This window comes from Stegodyphus dumicola, chromosome 10, assembly GCF_044657685.1.
Source record: "Stegodyphus dumicola isolate Sdum_Otavi_A_Nest chromosome 10, ASM4465768v1".
NCBI classification, from domain to species: Eukaryota; Metazoa; Arthropoda; class Arachnida; order Araneae; family Eresidae; genus Stegodyphus; species Stegodyphus dumicola.
In genome coordinates, this window is record NC_140777.1 from 65,762,639 (window position 1) to 65,782,622 (window position 19,984).

At 31.9% G+C, this 19,984-nt stretch overlaps 1 protein-coding gene across 2 annotated transcripts in view; it reads left to right on the forward strand.

Moving 5' to 3' along the window:
- The window catches only part of LOC118181889 (dual oxidase maturation factor 1-like), a 62,568-nt gene extending 51,439 nt beyond the window's left edge, over positions 1–11,129 (forward strand). Inside the window, exons 10-12 of one of the 2 annotated variants that reach the window (XM_035351121.2) lie at positions 2,134–2,285; positions 6,621–6,687; positions 10,305–11,129. In XM_035351121.2, the coding sequence (XP_035207012.1) occupies positions 2,134–2,285; positions 6,621–6,687; positions 10,305–10,310 (225 nt within the window). In that variant the 3' untranslated portion in view covers positions 10,311–11,129. The remainder of the gene's footprint in view (positions 1–2,133; positions 2,286–6,620; positions 6,688–10,304) is intronic. The other variant, XM_035351120.2, reaches the window with a different exon arrangement.
- Positions 11,130–19,984: the final 8,855 nt, after the last annotated feature.

Here is a 19,984-nt window from a genome sequence, read left to right on the forward strand (position 1 = left end):
TTCAGGAAAAAATATATGAATTAAAAAAATGGTACTTATGTATTATCCTGTCGACCATAGAAGTTGACTACCATCGAAATAAAAGTTGGGGTATATCCCGCCAAAGTTGGATTAATTGTTCCTGTTGAAATTTCAAGGAACTGACGCCTCTTTATTTATTAAACCAGGGTGAAGAGTATTGTCTCTCTATTGGAAGAAGTACCATCGCCATTATGTTTAGTTGCTAGCGATTGCTGTAGCAACAGGGGTGGTATATTTGAAGTAGGGGTCTTATTGTTATTTGGTTTTGGTGAATAGTGGCCGTGGGAAAGAAAATTCGTCATTAAGTGCACCAAATTGAAGTAAATTCGTCATTAAGTGCACCAAACTGAAAAGCTATTCTACAAGAAACGTATAAGAAAAATCTGATATGTACATCACATGACTTCTTGTACGGAATATTAAATTATACGCATTTTTTTCTTGCATTTCATTTAAACTTATTGGATTGAATTAAATCTACTACTATGAATTAAATCTACAAAGAGGCGTTAATAAATAAAGAGGCGTCAGTCGATAGCGCATAAACCACAACAGAATAAATGTACTCTTTAAAATTAACTATATTTGTTTACCATAGTGACACTCTGGAGCTAGGTTCACTTAACAGCGTTACATTTCGTCCATATTATAACTCAGAATGCATAAAATCTATATCATTTGAAGAATTATCTAATCGTTCTCACATGTTCTATTCAAATACTATAATAAATTTAGAATGATGTATAAAAGAAATTAAGCAAATAAAACAAAAAAGAAATAGTTTTCCACAGACGATTCAGTATTTCTCATTCAATTAATTCAGTTCTCACTTCGCGACAAGGCAAAAATACATAAAAACTCAAAATATCTGTATTAAAAATTACGAAGTAAATCTTAAACATTCATTTCCTCGAAAAAATTTCAGAAAGGATTAAGCATGATTTAATTCGCAATAATAAATGAAGGCATTATCTTTGTTGTTGCGAAGCTTAGTCTCTCTAGATTGGCAAGAAATCTACTATTCTGCTGTTTCAAATGTAAACAAACATGTCCGCCATGTTATTTAAATATTAGGCTTAACCGCATTTAAACAACATTTAAATTGTTGATAATTGTACAAATACTGCTTGCAGATTTCCTAAAGCATAAAAACCTTAACCGGAAGATATGAACAACACAATTCAATCATTTTCAAGGCAAAAAATGCAAAATTTACAAACATGTAAGAGTAAAGAAACTCAGATCATTGAGCCGGGTAACAGAGTGGATATAACGTTTGGTGAGGCCGATTGCAACCAAAATACGAGGTGCACATCTACATGTTATAGCAGTCCTATATACAAAATTTCAACGTTCTGAGGCTACGCGTTTTTGAGTTATGCGAGATAATTACGTACGTACGTACGTACAGACACCACGAAAAATTCTCTTCAGAATCCATTTTAAACGAATTTTAGAATTTGTTTTGGGGAAAAGAGTATTTTATTCTATCTTTACGTACAGATATCACGGAAATACATCGTTAAATTGCATTGGAAAGAGGTCAAAATGGGATATTTTCGTTGAAATGTGCCGCCTAAAACTTTTCGCGGTTACAGTACTTCCTTTTTACTTTGTACAAGGAAGTAAAAATGAGTTAGAGTTCGTTTCTACGGCTATCTAGACAGATGCAAACTATCTGTCAAGAGCTGTTATTGTGATAGATAGAGCACAGCATGGTAGGATGTGCGAGATAATACTTAAATCTTTTGTTAAATATAAATAACTGTTTAAAAATTCCACGCACGATATTGGTTCGTGTGCGAAACACATTTCCCACGAAAGCCTCTTTAATTCTAAGGATTCCGTGAGTCGACACAGTTCGAAGATCACTGATGTACGTACGGAAAGGACAAGAGAGTTTACTCCTGTTTTTTATTCACACGTTAGAATGAAAACTGCTGCCGTGCTATACGAGGGTTTTTACAGTTTTCTTATTTTATAAGAACGAAACCGTTTCATAAGAGAGATACCTGTATCTGCCTGGCTAACTGTCACCTGTAAAATCACAAATAATGAACATGTAATAGTTACCCCAAAATAACTATTTTTTAATATTTTACTGCCTTTTAGGAAGTGTACACGCTTCGCAAACGGACCATGTCAACCCGATTCCAGAGATCATCACAAAGACATCCGAATCCTATGCCTCGGCAAAGAATTGCCAAAGGTCAAACGAAACGGGCATCAGAATTACCTGTGTATGAAAATCTCAGTCTTATGCGGTAAGATAAATCTATATTAATAGAGAATTACAGCATTTGTATACGCAGAGTTAATTGCTCGAAGTTTTACCATACTTTGGCTCAGATTTATACTCTGACAATCTCAGCTCTAGAAACGTAAGCTACACGGATCGGTTCCGACTGCCCAAAACGGTTGGCCATGTTGTCCCGAAAGATTGTGGTGTATGCCATCCGAGTGGGCAGAGCAATGGACACTGACAGTTTCAATGTGTTTCTCTCATTTCGTGCCCTTGGAAATGATTGCCCTGGAAAGCCCGTTTCAGCGATTGGTGCATTACCAGGGAGTTCAATTTTTAAAATGTCCGGCAATCTGTGGATTGGGAACATAGAGGCGATGCGAAGAACGAATGATTTTATTGCTGCTGTCATCGGAGCTTCTGACATGAAAAGCCACTTCGCGCCTAGTACGGACGCAAGGTGGTTTGTCCATGTAGTGCCCCAGTCGATGAGAGGAAACCCGTAATAAAATGCGACTTACTTCTCTGATGAAAATAAAAAAAAAAAAAAAAAACTGATAATTTTAATTTCAGTTAAGTTAGTGATCAAAAGAAGTAATTAAAGTAAAGAACTGCTTTCTTTTATATATATACAGTAGGAGAAATTTTACATAAATAAATGCATAGATGCTAATTTCTCAGATTCATACCAGTTATTAAAAATTAATTAAAAGCGAGAAGATCATGGAAACAAGCCAAAACAATATCGCGAGCTTTATTTTCTCAGTCTACAGCACCCCTCGTTTTCGAACATTTTGCATAATAATAGTTTTATCAGTTCTACGGAAGTAAAACGCAATAATAATAATAATAATAATAATAATAATAATAATAATAATAATAATAAACACTTTTCCGTATTTGCGTAACACTTGCGTGTTATCGCAAAAACTTTAGTGGAAATTCCGAAATTTTCGTAATGTGGCAATCATGCGCATAACCATTCTTTAGGCAACCATGTTCAAAACAGTCCTTCAATTAAGCAGCGTCGCCATTTTCGTGTGAGTTCCTTTTGTTATTTTCCAAGTTCCAAAAGGTTCTTATAAACAAATCGTGATATTTTTTGCTTTAAACCTAATTTTAAAATTTGTGCTTGTGGAATTTTATCAGCAGTAGAAGAAACTGCTATCAAATGCTACAGGAATTCTACTGTAAATTTTCTACAGGAACACACAATTTTACCGCAAAATTTCTAAAGGAGAGACAAACTAAAGGAGGAGAGATGCTTTTAGTACATAACCGTTTTAGTTGAGGTTTGCGCGATGCCGAGTCTCTACAATTATCAGATGCTCTTTTAAACGAAAACATCATTATGTACTTGGGAAGAAGAATGCCGCTTAAAAATTACAGAAAGATTTGGAGACAAATGTAAGTGCTTTATTTTTTAATGTGTCACGTAATCCTTATTTAATAATTAAAATATTAGTTTAAAGTTGCTAAAGTATATTTTCTTTTCATATGTTGATACAGTTTGCCAACTTCAGATAATATGCGCCAATGTTTTCGTTTTAATACACAAATACATTTCAGAAAAATGCTTCTGTCCTAGAACACCTTTGAACGGCACTTTTCTGTCTGCATCATTGGGGATAAAGTAATATTTAGTTATGTGGTTTCGCATACATATTCTCATTTTATGATGTGGAAAGAAAGTGTGCCCTAAGCTTTGTTTCGCTAATTCAGCCAACCAGTAGAAGCCTGTTCTTAATTCTTGTAGGAAAGCGTATTTGGGAAAAAATTATCTGTAGCATTTCGCATTTGTAAGTCTGATATCAACATAATGCTTGGTTGCATTGTGTTAGCCTATTCTCCTTATAGTTTCAGGGTCGCTGCCTGTAGTGCAACATACGCAGCACTTTTTGTGATAAGGTGATTAAATGACCGATGGGGTTCATCTATTCGACAAGAAATGGTTGAAGCACGTATCCGGCTTTCATCGGTAGCCTAATGAATCAATTTCCGGGCATTGGAGGGGGTCTGAAATTGGCTGCTTCCGCTTGTAGAGCTGATTTTGTGACAAAAATTTTTGTTTTGCATAAAGACTTAAAATGAAAAAAATTGTCATAAAACATTTATTTTATTACAGCCAGTGAATGTATTTGATTAACGTTTCTTCCTATTTTAATTATATATTGTTTATTATTAGTCTTATAATGTATTATTTTTATGTTTATTTTATTGCTTATTTAGTCATTTATTATTATTGTTATTACCGTATTTCCTCCCGTAATTTTCGCCTTAGCTTTTTAGAGCCAGGTTCTGAAAATTTTAAACATATGCGCCCAAGTTTTCGCTTTCTCAAGGCGTTCAGAGAATGAACTCCCCTAAATTTTAAAATGGATTTGCCCGCTTGGTAATTGTTTTCGTCTTGCTAATAAAGAAAATCTCTGACAAACTCTCAGTGAAATTCACCAAGAATTCACCCTTCTAACGTCGAAGGAGTAGTAGAAACAGGCGTAACAACGGATAAGAATTAAGTCACAGGAAAGCAGATACATTACACAGGAAATTCAGATATCTTATTAGATATTGTAACGTTAATATTACAGTGTGTTGTTACTGGAGTGCCGTTTTCTTTCGAACGAATAATATTTTCATAGTTACCTATAGTTATACATTACTACTTTTCATGTGTTAGGTTCGCATTGTAACGGCGTCCTTTGAAAATTAAATTATTCGTATAATTTTCCCCTCTCGATTTTTGAACCAAAAAATTAGTTGAAAATGGGGAAAAGTACGCAAGGAAATACTGTGTGTTGTTATTATTTTGCTGAAATTCAAGCTAAGAGCTATTTCCGCTAATTTTTAAATTAAAATACATTCAATGTATATAGCTGAAAACATTCGTTTCTTTTGAGATAATTAGCAGTAATATAAAACTGAGCAAAAAAATTTAAAAAAAATTCGATTGCAGCAAATTAGGATATGTAAAAAATAATAGTTTATTTTGTCTTCTTGCATATGGCCTAATTAGAATTATTTTAAATAGGATTTCTGACAAATTATAAAAAGAGATGCTTTTTTTATTATTTCGATAAACGGGAGAAATACAATAATGACGCAATATTTATTTCATATTTGAAATTGTACTTTTGGAAGGCGATCCTAAATTAGTGATGCCTGCAAATTTTTTATTAGGCAGTTCTTTGCCGTGAGTAGCAATTTAAATCTTACGTATTACAGTTTTAGTTTGGAATAGCAGAACATTTACCATAAGCAGAGTCCGGATTTTGATGACCTAAAAATTCATTCAAAATGCATTTAAAAAGGGCCGGAATATGCACTTAAAATGGGAAAAATTCCTCTAAAAAATAAAAATAGTCCCATCTAAAATAAAAAAAAAGTCTACATAAATAAGAGAGTATCTGTGTGTTTGGTCTCTAATAACAATTCGCAGTTTTATTCTGATCTTGATGAAATTTGGCACACTTCACATTCAAAATAAAAGAAAGGTAAATGTTTTTATAAGAATTCACACCAAGGACTCCTTATCAGGGTGTCAGAACGGTGAAGGCGCCCGAACTTGAAAGTGGTTAATGACTCTGCCTGCCGTTCTAAAGAGAGCAGGTTCGAAACCCGAAGAAGGCATGGGTGTAAATTGTCTGTCCCTTCAGAGGAGATAACGGTGGCCGTCTATTAGGTTGTAGAGACATTACGTTTTTGGAAGCAGGAGGCATGAAAAATGAGCAATGCCCTCGCGGGAATCGAACCTTGGACCTCTCGAATACGCGTCGAGAGTGCTGACCACTACACTACGAAGGCATGCTAAGAAGGCGGGGAGAAATACCTTCTAATGTGTTCCATAATAAAATGACCACCATGTCTGGCTTGAGAAGTGGCTAAAGCTTAAAAATGTGGCCACCACAAAAATATCAGAACGATGCACTCACGCCATAACCCATCTTAAGTTCACGTTCAAGTCACCGTAAAAACACCTTTAAAGTTCAAGTCACACTTTTAAAAAGGTTACAAAAAAAAAAAAAAAAAAAAATACTCAAAAGATGGTAAAAAAAGCTATGTCATCAAAATCCGGGTCTTGATCATAATTAAAGATTTGAAGTGATAGTTGAGCAAAATTTAGAAAATAATAATGGAAGAAACGAAACGTTTTAAGGAATGTGTATGAAGGGTAACTACATTAAAAAAAAAAAGAAAGCAAAAAATCGAACTCATGACTTAAAAAAAAGCGTTTACACATAGTAATAACAAACCAGCATAATCATAATGCTTTTTGTTTTGTTTTTGTTTTGTTTTTTTGCTTAATTTTACCGCTTTTGCTGCCATATTTAATTTTATTTATATATTCTAATTATGACAGGAGAAATTTTGCCGATTTGCACAATGCCTATTCCTATAAAACTTTTGAAAATTCGAAAGAACAAGAGGTAACGATACATTTTATTTGTAATTATGCCACACTTCACTTTAAAAGTAATCCCTTTTTCGATAGCGGCCAAAGTCGTTTTTAATACATATGTTATAAACAATGTTTTTGCATTATTCATGAATGTAAACTGAAAGGACAATATTTTATACTATTAAGCTCCCAGTTCTCTCTACTGAATCAAATAAACGAAAGCGTGAAACTCTCTATAATATGAATTGCATGGGAATGAGAATGGGGGAATTAACAAGGAAAGAATAAATCCAACTTTATAATTCTGCATGCGTTTTTGAGAGTTAATATTAAACAAACATTAAACGAAATTAAATAATGAATAAATATAATTAAATAAAGATTAGATGAAGATGGATGCAATTAATTTATTGTTTTATTTTACAACATAGCTCAATCTCTGCGCAACAGTCAGAAGTTTACGCCCAGAGGGGGCGTAATATAGAATTAAAATTTCGTGTTAATTCTATATTATCGAAAACCTATTTATTAAATATTATTACCCTTATTTATTAAATATCATGTTCTTCGTATTTAAACCGCATAAAATTCAATTCAACAGTAATATAACAAAATATTTAAAAACAGACATATCTCTAAACAAACATATCTCTAGAATTTCTGATACACAGCCTCGAGCGCTAGAGATTAATTTTTTTTTTAATACAGTGTTGCCATTACTCGCTTTCAAATCGTTGAGTTTGTTGAACAAAAATTAGTTAAAGTTTTAGGAAATATGAAATAGATAATAAATGAAATTTGAAATTCAAAATTCGGGCTTCCAGATCCCCATGATCGGATGGAGGATTACGTAATTCAAAATTTGATACCTCTAAGTACCGTCGTTTTTTTCACAATGGGAGAAATATACATACATTCATGCAGATTCTTCATTATTTAATTTCTCAAAATATAATACAGAGCGAAAATATTTGGTGGCAACATTTTGAAAAGTGATTCAGACTAGAGTGATTCAACGCAAAATGCCGTTTCGAGATTTTTACTGCATTTTATGTAATGATTTCTCCTTTCAGTTTATTACGTAAATATTTACTAAATGTTATTGATTTGTTTAATTAAAAGTTCTTGTATATTTGGCGACAAATAATATTGCTTAAATTACATTAAGGAGGGCCCACCAGCGGCCGAGCGGTAAAATCGCTGAACACTGGTAGTTCGGTCCGAGATTCGAATCCCGCGAACGGGCTGGCTGCATGGGCGTTTTCGTGGTTTTCCCCATGTGTAACATGTATACGAGCCAGTTCCCCTTAGAAAGTCCTCCACGAAGGCATCCCTCCCCTTAGGCAGATAGCCCTAGTGTGCTTTGCCGTATTCTCAATACACCACCACACCATTAAGGAGGCGTCATGTTTTAACTATTCCAGTAATTTATTTTGACATGTCACCAAGAAAATTTTCTCTAACTTTTCCTAATAATTACCATATTCCCTCGTGTACATTTCCCTTCGCGTATTTTTCCCTCTGGCTTTATCTTTTTAGCTCAAAGTTCTGAAAATTTAAAAAATGTTCGCGTAATGTTCTTTTTCCTAATGCATTCAAAGAACGAGCTTCCCTAAATTTTAAAATGGATTCATTCACCTAGTAATTGTTCTCGTCTCTGTAAACTACCCGCGAAGGTAACGCCGGACCTTTCCCTTCTAACTGTGTAACATCATATCAGCCTAATACTAGAACCGACCCATCACAGCGAAGTAAAAACCAACTAACATTTATTCTACGATTTCGTTAAGTCGGCTGCCTATTTACGTTCTCTGATTATTCATAGACGATTAAAGACCTAAGGAGTAGCAAAGGCAACACTAAGAACGGCTGAGATTGATAGAACTGAAGCTATCTTATTAAATACTGTAATGTAAATATTACTAGGTATTTTTATTTTAATGTGGGATTCTTTTGAAGAAATCATACTGTGATAGTTACCTGTAATTTATCCATGAGCACTATTCATTTGTTATGATTTTGCTATAACCGCTTCTTTCGAAAAGTAAATTAATCGATTTTCGGACAATAAAAGCAGTAAAAGGATATAGGAAAATACGTGAGGAAATACGGTATTATATTTTAGGAAAGTTCTTGGACACTAAACTACATTCGCATTTTTAAGCTATTATTTAGACGTAATATATTAAAAACGAGTTTGGCTGTTCAAAAGTGTTTATGTTTTACTAATATTATCTTCTACTTTTATTGCTTGTAATGAATATTTTTAGCACAAAATGTTGACTAATTCCATAAATTTAGGACAAAAATTATGCATAATTTTTTAGTAAAATTGTGAGGACGAATCTAATTAGCTGATACAATAATATTTGTTTCACCTTCATGGATGTTTTCGATTTCTCCTGTTACCACGTTTTAGAAGTCGAAACTCAAAGAATGCAGACAAGAATCTAAAACCGAATTAAATTGCTTATTAAAATTATGTCTTTTACTGTAACTAAATTCTATCCTCTTAACGCAATCAGTCCAGTTAATCTCGGATACAACAATCTAAATTATTTGCTCTCCCTCCGAATAAATACATTTAAGAATTTTTTATTCAGATATGAATATAACAGAATATATCCGCTGCAATTTTGTGTTAAGATAAAGGAGATTAAAAGAGATTGAGTTAAAAAAGCATTTTCTGATAAAGAAGGAAATTAAAAGAGTTTCGCTTAAAGAAAAGAATAAGAAAAGACCATTTTCTGAATTTCTGTTGGTGCATTAAGGGATAAACAAAACGTAACTTTTCGTTTACTTATAGTATATCAGAAATTAAAATGTTTAAATCCTTTAACACAGAAGATAGTTTTTATTTCCGCACAAATCTGAATCCAGTTACATAAGCTTCTGGTCCGAGAGCTCACTATTACAAAAATCGCTCATCAAACCCCGATTGTTACCCAAATCCTGGAGTTAAACAGGTTTACAGTGGACTACTCTCTCTCTAAACTACGAATTCGTTCGTTATTTAATACTTAAACTAATTGGCATTCTGGTGATGGATGATGGAAGGAACAGGAAAGAATTAAAATAAAAAGGCTAATCTTTGGAATATGGTAACAGGTAGTTTGGCGACATTTTGGTAAGGCGATAAAGGTTACTAGCTAGGACTTTAGCAGTGTACAAGGATAAAGTCAAGAGTGTGCGCAATGCCATATTTGTGCAATTCTGGGATTTTTTTTTTTTTTAGTGAAAATAGGTCGACGTGTACATGGATACCGTGTATATGCAATTCTTAAAAACGCGGCAAGCAGTTTGCGATTCTGCACTTTCTCCCAATTTCGCACCTAATCTTCGTCCTGATTAAGCACTTTAGTTCCATAAAAGTTCTAGCATAAGCGTAATTCGGCTAGCAGATTGTTGGAAAAATATGTTGAGTAAAAAAAAAAAAAAAAAAAAAAAAACATGCCTTTACTTCGTGAAAACAAAATGGCGTCCAAACAAAAACTAGCAGTTGCTGTAGCAGAGTTGGTGTCGCCAAATTTTCGCCAAAAAATCGCCAAGTTACCATAATCCAAAGATTAACCAATAAAAAAGTAATATAAAGTGTTAGATCAAATAAATCTTACAAAATATGATTAGTTATTCTATATTTTTCAGCTTTGATCCTATAGGTGAAGAAGAGGAGCCTAAGACTGGATCATTCGAAAGGATTCTTCTCAGAGATATCAAAAGTTTGAACGAGAGGCCCGAAACTTAATCTCATCCTGTAAAACTTTTATAAAAGCAGATTATTAGTGGATTATAATTCAGTACATGAGTCGTTTGTGTCACAATCAACTGGTCTATCATCTCGTTTCTCTAAAGTGTTCACTTTTAGAATAGCGAGTTTATGATATCAGTAGTATTTTTCAGTAAAATCCAATTGTTTAAATGGAAACTTTAATTGCAATTTAAACACAACTGCACAACTGCCGCTTGTTTAGATTGTCAGCGTAGAAATTTGGTTAATGGGTTTTGCTGGAATTTTATTATGAGGGTAGGAATTTAATTAGTGTATTTTGTTGCAGTTTTTTTAAAGGACAATAAAATATTTCTATGCATTTTTATGCGATTTGTTTAGAAGCATAGAATTTTTTTAATTTCAATTTTTAAAATTATTCCAGTTTAAAACAATTACAAAAAAATTCTTTACAATTCAAGTAGATATTTAAATTGAAACTTTAATTGCAGTTTGTGTAGATATAGATATATTGTCGATATAGAAATTTAGTTAATGCATTTTGACGCAGTTTTTTTAATGACAATAAACTATCCCTATGTATTTTGATGCAATTTGTTTAGAATACCAGTGTAGTATTGCAACTGATTTAGATTGTCAATGTAGAAATTTAGCTAATGCATTCTGATGCAATTTTCTTGGTGACAATAAACTATTCCTGTGCATTTTGAAACAATTTTTTTAATAAAAATAAACTACCCCTACGGATTTTGATGCTATTTGCTTAGATTCTCAAAGTTAAAATTTTTTAATTTAAAGACCACAACAAACATGTATGTAAGAGAACAATAATTGAAGAACAACTTTAAGTACTATTTATGATATTCTTTGAATTATTTTTCAGTGTACATAAATCTAGACATTACAAGCATATGAATATGTAGCACATTAAAAAGTTAATATTTGTTTAATTAAATATTATTTATATACTCATTTTCTTTTCTTCTCTGCTCACAGAAATAAATTAACATCATCAAAGTGATTTGCGAACTCTGCAACAAAATCATTCATTTCAATTAATAACTAACTCATCATTCATATCAAAGCGTACTAGCGGCCTAGCAGAAAAAGTTGCTGAAACTGGTAATTTGACCTGAATTCGATTTCAGGCGAATGAGCTGGCCGCATGGGTGTTTTTGTAGTTTTCTCCATATGTAACATAGGTACGAGGCAGTCTCCCTTGAAATGTTCTCCAGGAAGACATCCCTCAACTTAGGTAAATAGGTTAGGTTTAGGTTTTTTTCGTGACGTCAGTACGTACATATCCCCCTTTTTTCTGAAATTGTCCACAACAAACGTGCGTGTATGTGTCTGTATATATATATATATATATATATATATGTATGTATATATAAATATTCATTTGTCTTACCCGGCTTGGTGAGTTCCTTTTTTTGTTGTTGTTGTTCTTATATGTTAGTAAATTGTGCATTTTGTGTTTTAAGAGTGATTGAATTATGTTTGTCTGATGTTCTGGTTGAGATTTTTATGTGGTTAGTTAATCTGCATGCAATGGTTGTAGAATTATCAACAATTTAAAGGTGGCGCTGGGCCTACCGTGGCGGCTATTTGTTTATATTTGAAACGTTTAGTAGTACAGTGAACTAAATAAGTGTTGCACTACTTTCAGCGTCTTTTTGCCTAGTGGGACCAAAATTAACTGTTGGCCGAATTGCTTGTTTTTGCGCAGAAACTCTAGCTTTAATTGCTTTTTTAAAACCATTTTTAGCTGTATTTGGTGTTTTAGTTTTTTTTTCTGTATTTTAGAAATTTTAATGAAGATGTTTTGAATTTTTATGTATTTTTGCCTTGCCACGAAATGAGAACTGATTGTTGAATGAAAAATACATCTCTAATGAAATTCGAGAAAATAAGTTAAAATGAAGTGCAGCAAAAAATGTGTATAATATAATAGGACGTGTAAAGAAGTCGTGTATTGTACCGATAAGATTTTTTGTTATAGTTAGTCGAATACAGCAGAGCATGTAAGGGTTCTGTATCCAAATCATGCAAGTTGCCTTCGGAAAGACTCTTTTAGGAAAATTACAAAATGTTATTCACGTTACGTGAAATGTTATTCATGTGCTTTTATTCAAGTTAACATCCGAAGGAACATGGATCAAAGTAGACGATCCTATCCATATCAGGCCAGTGATCTCAAACTGAAATTGCTTGCGAGCCGAAAGCATGACCTGGAAATAGCTGACAGAGCAGAATATTTTTTTAAACAAAATGAGAATTTTTTCTCAATAAAATGAAAAATATTTCAATTAAATTTAAATCTGAATTACTAAATATTTATCCAAACACACGTAAACGATATTAATAATGTAGCAAAGAAAGAAATTCAAATTTATATTTATTTTCTATTTAAAATTTAAAGTTGGTACCCATAAAGAGATTTACGTGAATAAAATCTTGTAATATAAATATATTCATAGTAAAATATTAAATCCTTAATCTGAGTTTTTTTTACAAATAATTCTAACGTATTTATCAATTATTATTTAGCTTAACTTAAAGTAATTAAATTTTCTTATATAACTTAAAGTAATAAAATTTTCTAAATTTTAGAACGAAATTTCCAGATGAGACAAGGTTTGAGACGAAAAAATAACAACCTAGTCTGTTTCTAAGGGAAACTGGATATATTGATGTGACACGTGGAAAAACCATGAGAGCGCTATGCAGCCAGCTTGTCTGCCAGGAATTGGCTTGTGGTCGATAGTGTTCAATAATTTTACCAATCGGCCACTGGTTGCGGCCACTGGATAATTTGAAATTTTTGGTAAGTTGAACTAAATAACTCACACAGGGGAATTCAAGTTTAATTGGTTATGGCACTGCACACGATGGGCATTTGCCTATGACACGATGTTTTCGTGGAGGACTTTTAAGGGGAACTTACATTACACAAGAAAAACAAACCACGAAAACGACCGTGCAGCCGACTAAGAATCTGTGATTAAAATTAAGGCTAACTTTTCTTAATCAGTTGAATTTCTTTATCTTGAAATATTTGATACGTAGACTATTTTTCGATTTATTATTATTATTATATTTCATTTTTTGATAAGTATAAGTCAAACATTATTCAATGCATGATATACACAAAACTCCTCAGTTATTTCTCTCAGCAAACAGCTGTATGCTTGTTTTTCTGACATATTCTTAAAAACTTTATTTTAAAACGAGTTTTAGATAAAGTAGAAGTTGTTTTAAAAACATGCAAGCCATATTTTTTTTCTTTCAATAGAACAAAACCGAGCTGTTTAATATTTCACATCTTTATTTAATGCTGTAAACCAGAGGTTTCTAACTCGAATTTCATGCGGGCCAAATAAATGATCTAAAAACAGGCCAGAATTTTTTTAACAAAATAAAAACTTTATTAACAATGTATAAATATATGTATGTTGTTAATAAAGTTGATATATATATATATATATATATAAACGTGAAAGCTTTAGGATTTCATATTACACCCAAAGATACCTTTTTTTAACGTTTTGTGTGTTACCTTTATTTATTAAATATAATGTCTTTCGCACTTAAATCACTAAAAATTCAATTCTAAAACAATATCACAAAATATTTGAAAATAGCATATCTTTAGAATTTCCCATACAAAGTCTAGTGCTCTGGAGATAATTTTTTCCCACCCTACAGTGTTGCCATTGCTAGCTTTGAAATCGTTGAGTTTATTAATCAAAAATGCGTTAAAGACTTACAAAATATCAAATAGATAATAAAACAAATTCAAAATTTGTGCTTCCAGATGCCCATATTCGAGTGGATGATTACGTTATTCAGAATTTTATGTATCTATGTACCATCATTTTATACGGCGCGAGAAATATTCATTCATGCAGATTCTTCATTATTTAATTTCTTTAAATGCAATGCAGGGCTCTAATATTTGGTGGCAACAATTTGAAAAGTGAAACGCCATTTACAGTGAACCCACGCAAAATACCAAAGCGAAATTAATAGTCCTACTGCGCAAATTGCGCTTTTGTGCTAATAATAAATATTTCACTGAATTTTAAATTTACATAATATTTATCAAAGCATACATAAATAATAATAACTATAATACAAATTTATATATATATATTTTATCTAAGATCTTTGCAGAAGTTAGGTACTTGCAAGAAATGTTTTGGCTGCACTTTGCAATTCAAATATATTGACAGGTTTTCAGACTAGCGTTTATTTCAAATAATTCTAATATGTCGATTAATCATTAAATAATTTACTTTGAATTAAACTGAAAATAAACAAATTATGAAAACTTTCTAAGTTTACGGAGAAAACTTTTCAAGCGGGGCAAACTTGAGAACAGATAAGAACAGCCTAGTCTCTTTCTCTTATGCATAAATTTTTCTTTGGCATATAAGTAAAAATACATATATTTGTTTGTAAACAATTTTTAAACAATTTTTAAATCTCTTATTTTCATTGGACAACCGAGTTCTTTCGTATATATATATATATATATATATATATATATAGATAGATAGATAGATAAAGGTTGTTTGTATATAAACGCATACACCCCCCGCCGAAAAAAAATTAAATAAAAAATTCTTAATGTAAAAGTTCGTAACTGAGTTTATTTAATTTTTAACAAGTAAGAATAAAATTTAATCAGTTCTGTAGCTTCAGATTCTTTTGTTTTTAACGGTTGCGAAAATAATGTAAATTCGAACTTCAAATAATTAAAATTTTGAAATCTTTTAATACAGTATTTGCAACAACAAACTGCAAAGCAACCAACATGCTTTCTTTAAACAATTAAAAGATAGGACCACCATTGCTTTTAATGAACAATTTGCCTTAAAAAGATTTTACTAATATTTCTGCTATTAAAAAAGTCAGTATATAGAGATTACTAAGTAAGATATAAAGAAAAGAAGCCTGAAAAGTTTCAGATTTAAACGATCACTCCAAAGGATTTTTTAAGGGTTTTTTCGCTGTCTCAGAGCTTGAAGTTCACTAGTCTGGCTGTTGCATTCACTCCTGCTAAACCATCAATTTTTGTCTTTTTAGCTTTATTATTGAGCATCGTTTCCTTTGCACTTTCCCCATATACAATTCAACAGAAAAATTACAAAAAATTTAAAAGCATTTATAAATTATGAACATAGAACTACTTTTAGAATTAATGATTTTTAGATAATTTAATTTTAATGATTTTTTGATATCTACTTTTAGAATTTTTAGAAATAATGATGGAGTGTTAAGTGCTGCCATACATTTTTCTATTTATTTTCAGTCTTTTCTCATTTCATCATATCAGCTTTCAGTTTTCTTAGTAAGATTGCTTGCAAAACTTTTTTTTTTTTTTTTTGTCTTTTATTATTAACGTTTGTGTGTGAACTCTTTTTATTAAATATCATGTTCTTTGCACATATGCCACATAAAATTGAAGAGCAAAAACCACAAAATATTTAAAAACAGCATATTTTAAGAATTTTCGATTGGCAATCTCGCGCACTATAGATAAAAATGTTTTATTCCGCACAGTGTTGGGCTCTTTCAAATCGTTGAGCTTGTTAATAAAAAATTAATTAAAGCTTTATAAAATATGAAATTTTATTTCGAAATTTGGACTTGGAGGTACACATTTCGGGTCTGCTAACGCCCTCTTGGGCTAAAAATACTTTGTAAAGTTTCATCATTTTCGAGGCCTACATCGCCTTATTCTTCATCATACGCATATAACATACCGTTCCTCCATTAATTTTATTGATGACTTATTTTTCTAACCTTAGTACGCAATTAATGAGTTGAAATTCTCGATATGAAATGCATTTTGTCATTTTTGCTGCATTCCGATAATTTTCATGATTCGTGTACCTAATAATATCTATCATAATTTATTAATACGTATATATGTCTAAGTATGGTGTTTACAAAAAATATCGCTGCTTCCAACGTTCAAGTATCCTAGAACTGCTTCCTATCAAGGTTCTTGAATATACTAAGGTTAGGCCAGGAACGGAAAAAGCGTGCCATTGGTTGCTGGTAGTGACGTCACCCGGGAGACAAGACGCATCGGCCGACGCGTCTGCTACATGATTTTGGTAATGGAAAAAATGTAAACTAAAGCAAAATGATCATTTTATATGTGGTAGATACACCGGAAATACCGGGTATATACTTTCCGATTAAGTATTTTGTTAAAGAAAATGTTTATTTTATGCACAGAATTCGTACGAATGCTGAAAATAATTGTAAACATTAAATTCTTTTCGTAAAGGAAATGAAAAACGTTATTTAAGTTAATTAAGGGAAATAAATATTGTAAAACAAGGTATTTTTCAATATATTTTCGTAGTATTGTTTGCACTAAATAAATCTTGTTGAACAGAACGCATGATGGCATAACTGCTAAGACCATGGCAAAAACATAATCAAAAAGTATTATTCTATTTATTTTCATTGCTCATGCACTTTTTTTAATACAAATGAACTTTGACATTCCATGAGAAATATATGATCGTGATTTTCAGTTTAAATTACTAATCTCAAGCAAAAATATATATAAAGAGATTTGACTTAACAAATTCATATTTAAATACCATAAAATTCTACAAATGTCTTAATATCCGTCATTATACTTTTAAATAGCATACTTATCACATTCTTTTTAAAGTGAAAATGCACTTCATACTGATTCACTTCAGATTTTAGCAGAAGTGCGAATATTTTCAGTATAATCTAAAAGTACTCTTATAATCCCTTCACTCCCAAGATTTCTATATAACATTTATCCTGACGTGATTATTTGCTACAGTAAATAATCTTCGATATTGGCATCCTGTTCTTCCTTCCATACATTAAAAATGGAACAATTAAAATACATTTTCTTACACATATACGCACAATAATAATAATAATAATAAACTTGCCCTACATCTTAGTTTCGGCCCACCAGCGGCCAAGCGGTAAAGTCGCTGAACACTGGTAGTTCGGTTCGAATCCCGCGAACGGGCTGGCTGCATGGGTGTTTTCGTGGTTTTCCTCATGTGTAACGTGTATACGAGCCAGTTTCCCTGAGAAAGTCCTCCACGAAGGCATCACAACGCAGATAGCCCTAGTGGGCTTTGCCATAATTAAATACACCACCACATCTTAATTTCAATTCAGCCTGTACATAAATTAAATATTTTTAATTACTAATGTATTTTTATCAGGTTGTTTCTTAAAATACTTTTGTTATACTCGAAATATGCGTTCAATATTGAAGTATTTTTCTTTCTCTTATAATTAAAAACAAGTTATATGGAATCAAAATTAAAACATATGCAGCAGTTAAATAACACTGTACAGAATATCTTACTTACTCTTTCGCTATTTGTATTGTAGCATTATACACAGAGTTCTTTTCCTTCAGGTTCAAGCATGTGTAAGTTATATCAATTAAATTACATCACACATACCTGTATGCATCAGTTAAACAACACTGAAGGAAATATGTCACTCACTCATTCGATGTTTGCATCATAGTGTGGTCGAGAAATTGTTCTTTCCTCACGGTGAGGCATGTATCAGTTTACTTAGTTCGCAAAGCTTAACCCAGACGCTGCTTCAATACATAGAATTACGTTTGGGATGTAAAGAAAGTAACCAAAACATGTGAATGAAGTTGGATACGCGAATTTATTAACTAATCATTCAGGTACTCAGTATTGGTAAACATGACACTGAGTTTAAATATCTCACTACGATGTAAGTCTCATACACAAAATGAAAATTATGATAAAAAATGATTTAAAATGAGAAATTTTTCAATTTAAATGTAAAATAGGAGTAAAATGAAAAATAAATGTAAAATTACATCACAGTTATGTATGAAAACTACATAACTTCATTAAAAAAATAGTTATTTTATCTGGTTGTAAAGAATGTTTTCCGCCAAAAAACGTATTAACGTGTATAATTCTGACACAACGCTATAGCACAATTTGCCACTTCCGCCTAGGTATAATAGCAAATTAACAACACAAATCAAATCAAACTGTTAATGCAACGAAAGTAAACAAACGCCAAGAACTAACGCTGTCACCCACATGACGTCATGCGTATGTGGCTTAACTTTCTCCCTGCACTGCGCATCGCTCTTGGGCCCCCCCCCCTGGCTTCCTATATATTTGGTAACTTGAAACTTCTATACCAAAACATTTGTTTCCAACACTCAACTTGTGGCGCCATCTAACGGAAGCTATGCAATTAAGAAATATTGCCGTAAAACTAAATCTTCAATTAGATTCTTCCCTCGCATTTCTGTAAGTTTTTTTATGGATTGCTTTTCTATGTGTCAGTTTTTTAATGGGTGATATTCTGTTTATATATAACATAAATAATTGCTATTAGTCCAAAGGGACAATTTGCCCAGAAGGACCATTCATTTCGCTTTGGCATTTTGCATTGAAATGTCAGTTCACTTTTCAAATTGTTGCCACCAAATTTTAGAGCCCTGTTTTATATTTAAAGACATTAAATAATGAAGAATCTGCATAAATGTATGTATCTTTCCCGCATTGTGATAAGGCAACGGTACTCTGAGCCATCAAATTTTGAATAACGTACGTTCCACATGAATATGAGTATGTGGAAGCCCAAACTTGGAATTTGTTTTATGATCGATTTCATATTTTGTAAAACTTTAACGAATTTTTGATTAACCAACTCAACGATTTGAAAGCGAGCAATAGCAACATTGTACAGCAAAAACATTTTTATCTCCAGCGCGTGAGGTTTGTATCGGAAAATCTGAAGATATACTCATTTTAAAATTATTTAGCTATATTGCTCTTGAACGGAGTTTTATGGTTTAAGTGCGAAGAACATGATATTTAGTAAATACAGGTAACACAGAAAATGTTAAAAAAACGCCCCTTTGGGCGTAATGTAAAATCTAAAAGCTTTCAAATTTATATATATATATATATATATATATATAATTATTTTAAATTAGTCCTTTGAATTATACTGGAATTAAGTTAACAAGGAATGAAACTTATACTTTGAAAAACGTAAAGATAACAGAATTAACCATAACATATTAAATTAAATTGTAAAAAAATTCTTGATTTTAGAGTTTCATATACTATAATTCCATGGCCGGTGCTCAGAGCGGGTTTTCAGTACTGCACTGAGCGGCAAAATATATAACGCCCGACCCTGCTTATTTTCTCGCATACTTTCCTAACTTAATATTCTAGGTTCTGAAAAATTTAAAAATGTTAGCATAACTTTCCTTTCCTCTACTGTAGACAGTTTTATCCTCAGAGGTTTAGTTTATTCGTAACTTGTATTCCATTGACTACTTTTATTCAGAGTATTCAATTTGGACTCCCATTTTTGTTATTACCATTTCATCCATTTTGGTTTTCCTTCCATTTATTACTGGAAACTTATTTTATGCAGATTCTTCGTTAAGCTACACGGATGCGGCACGTGTTCTGACACTTAAGAAAATTTTCAAGCATGTGATTTCATCTTGCTTCTTTTATTTATGTTTCAGCTCACTGTAGCCTTATCTACTGCT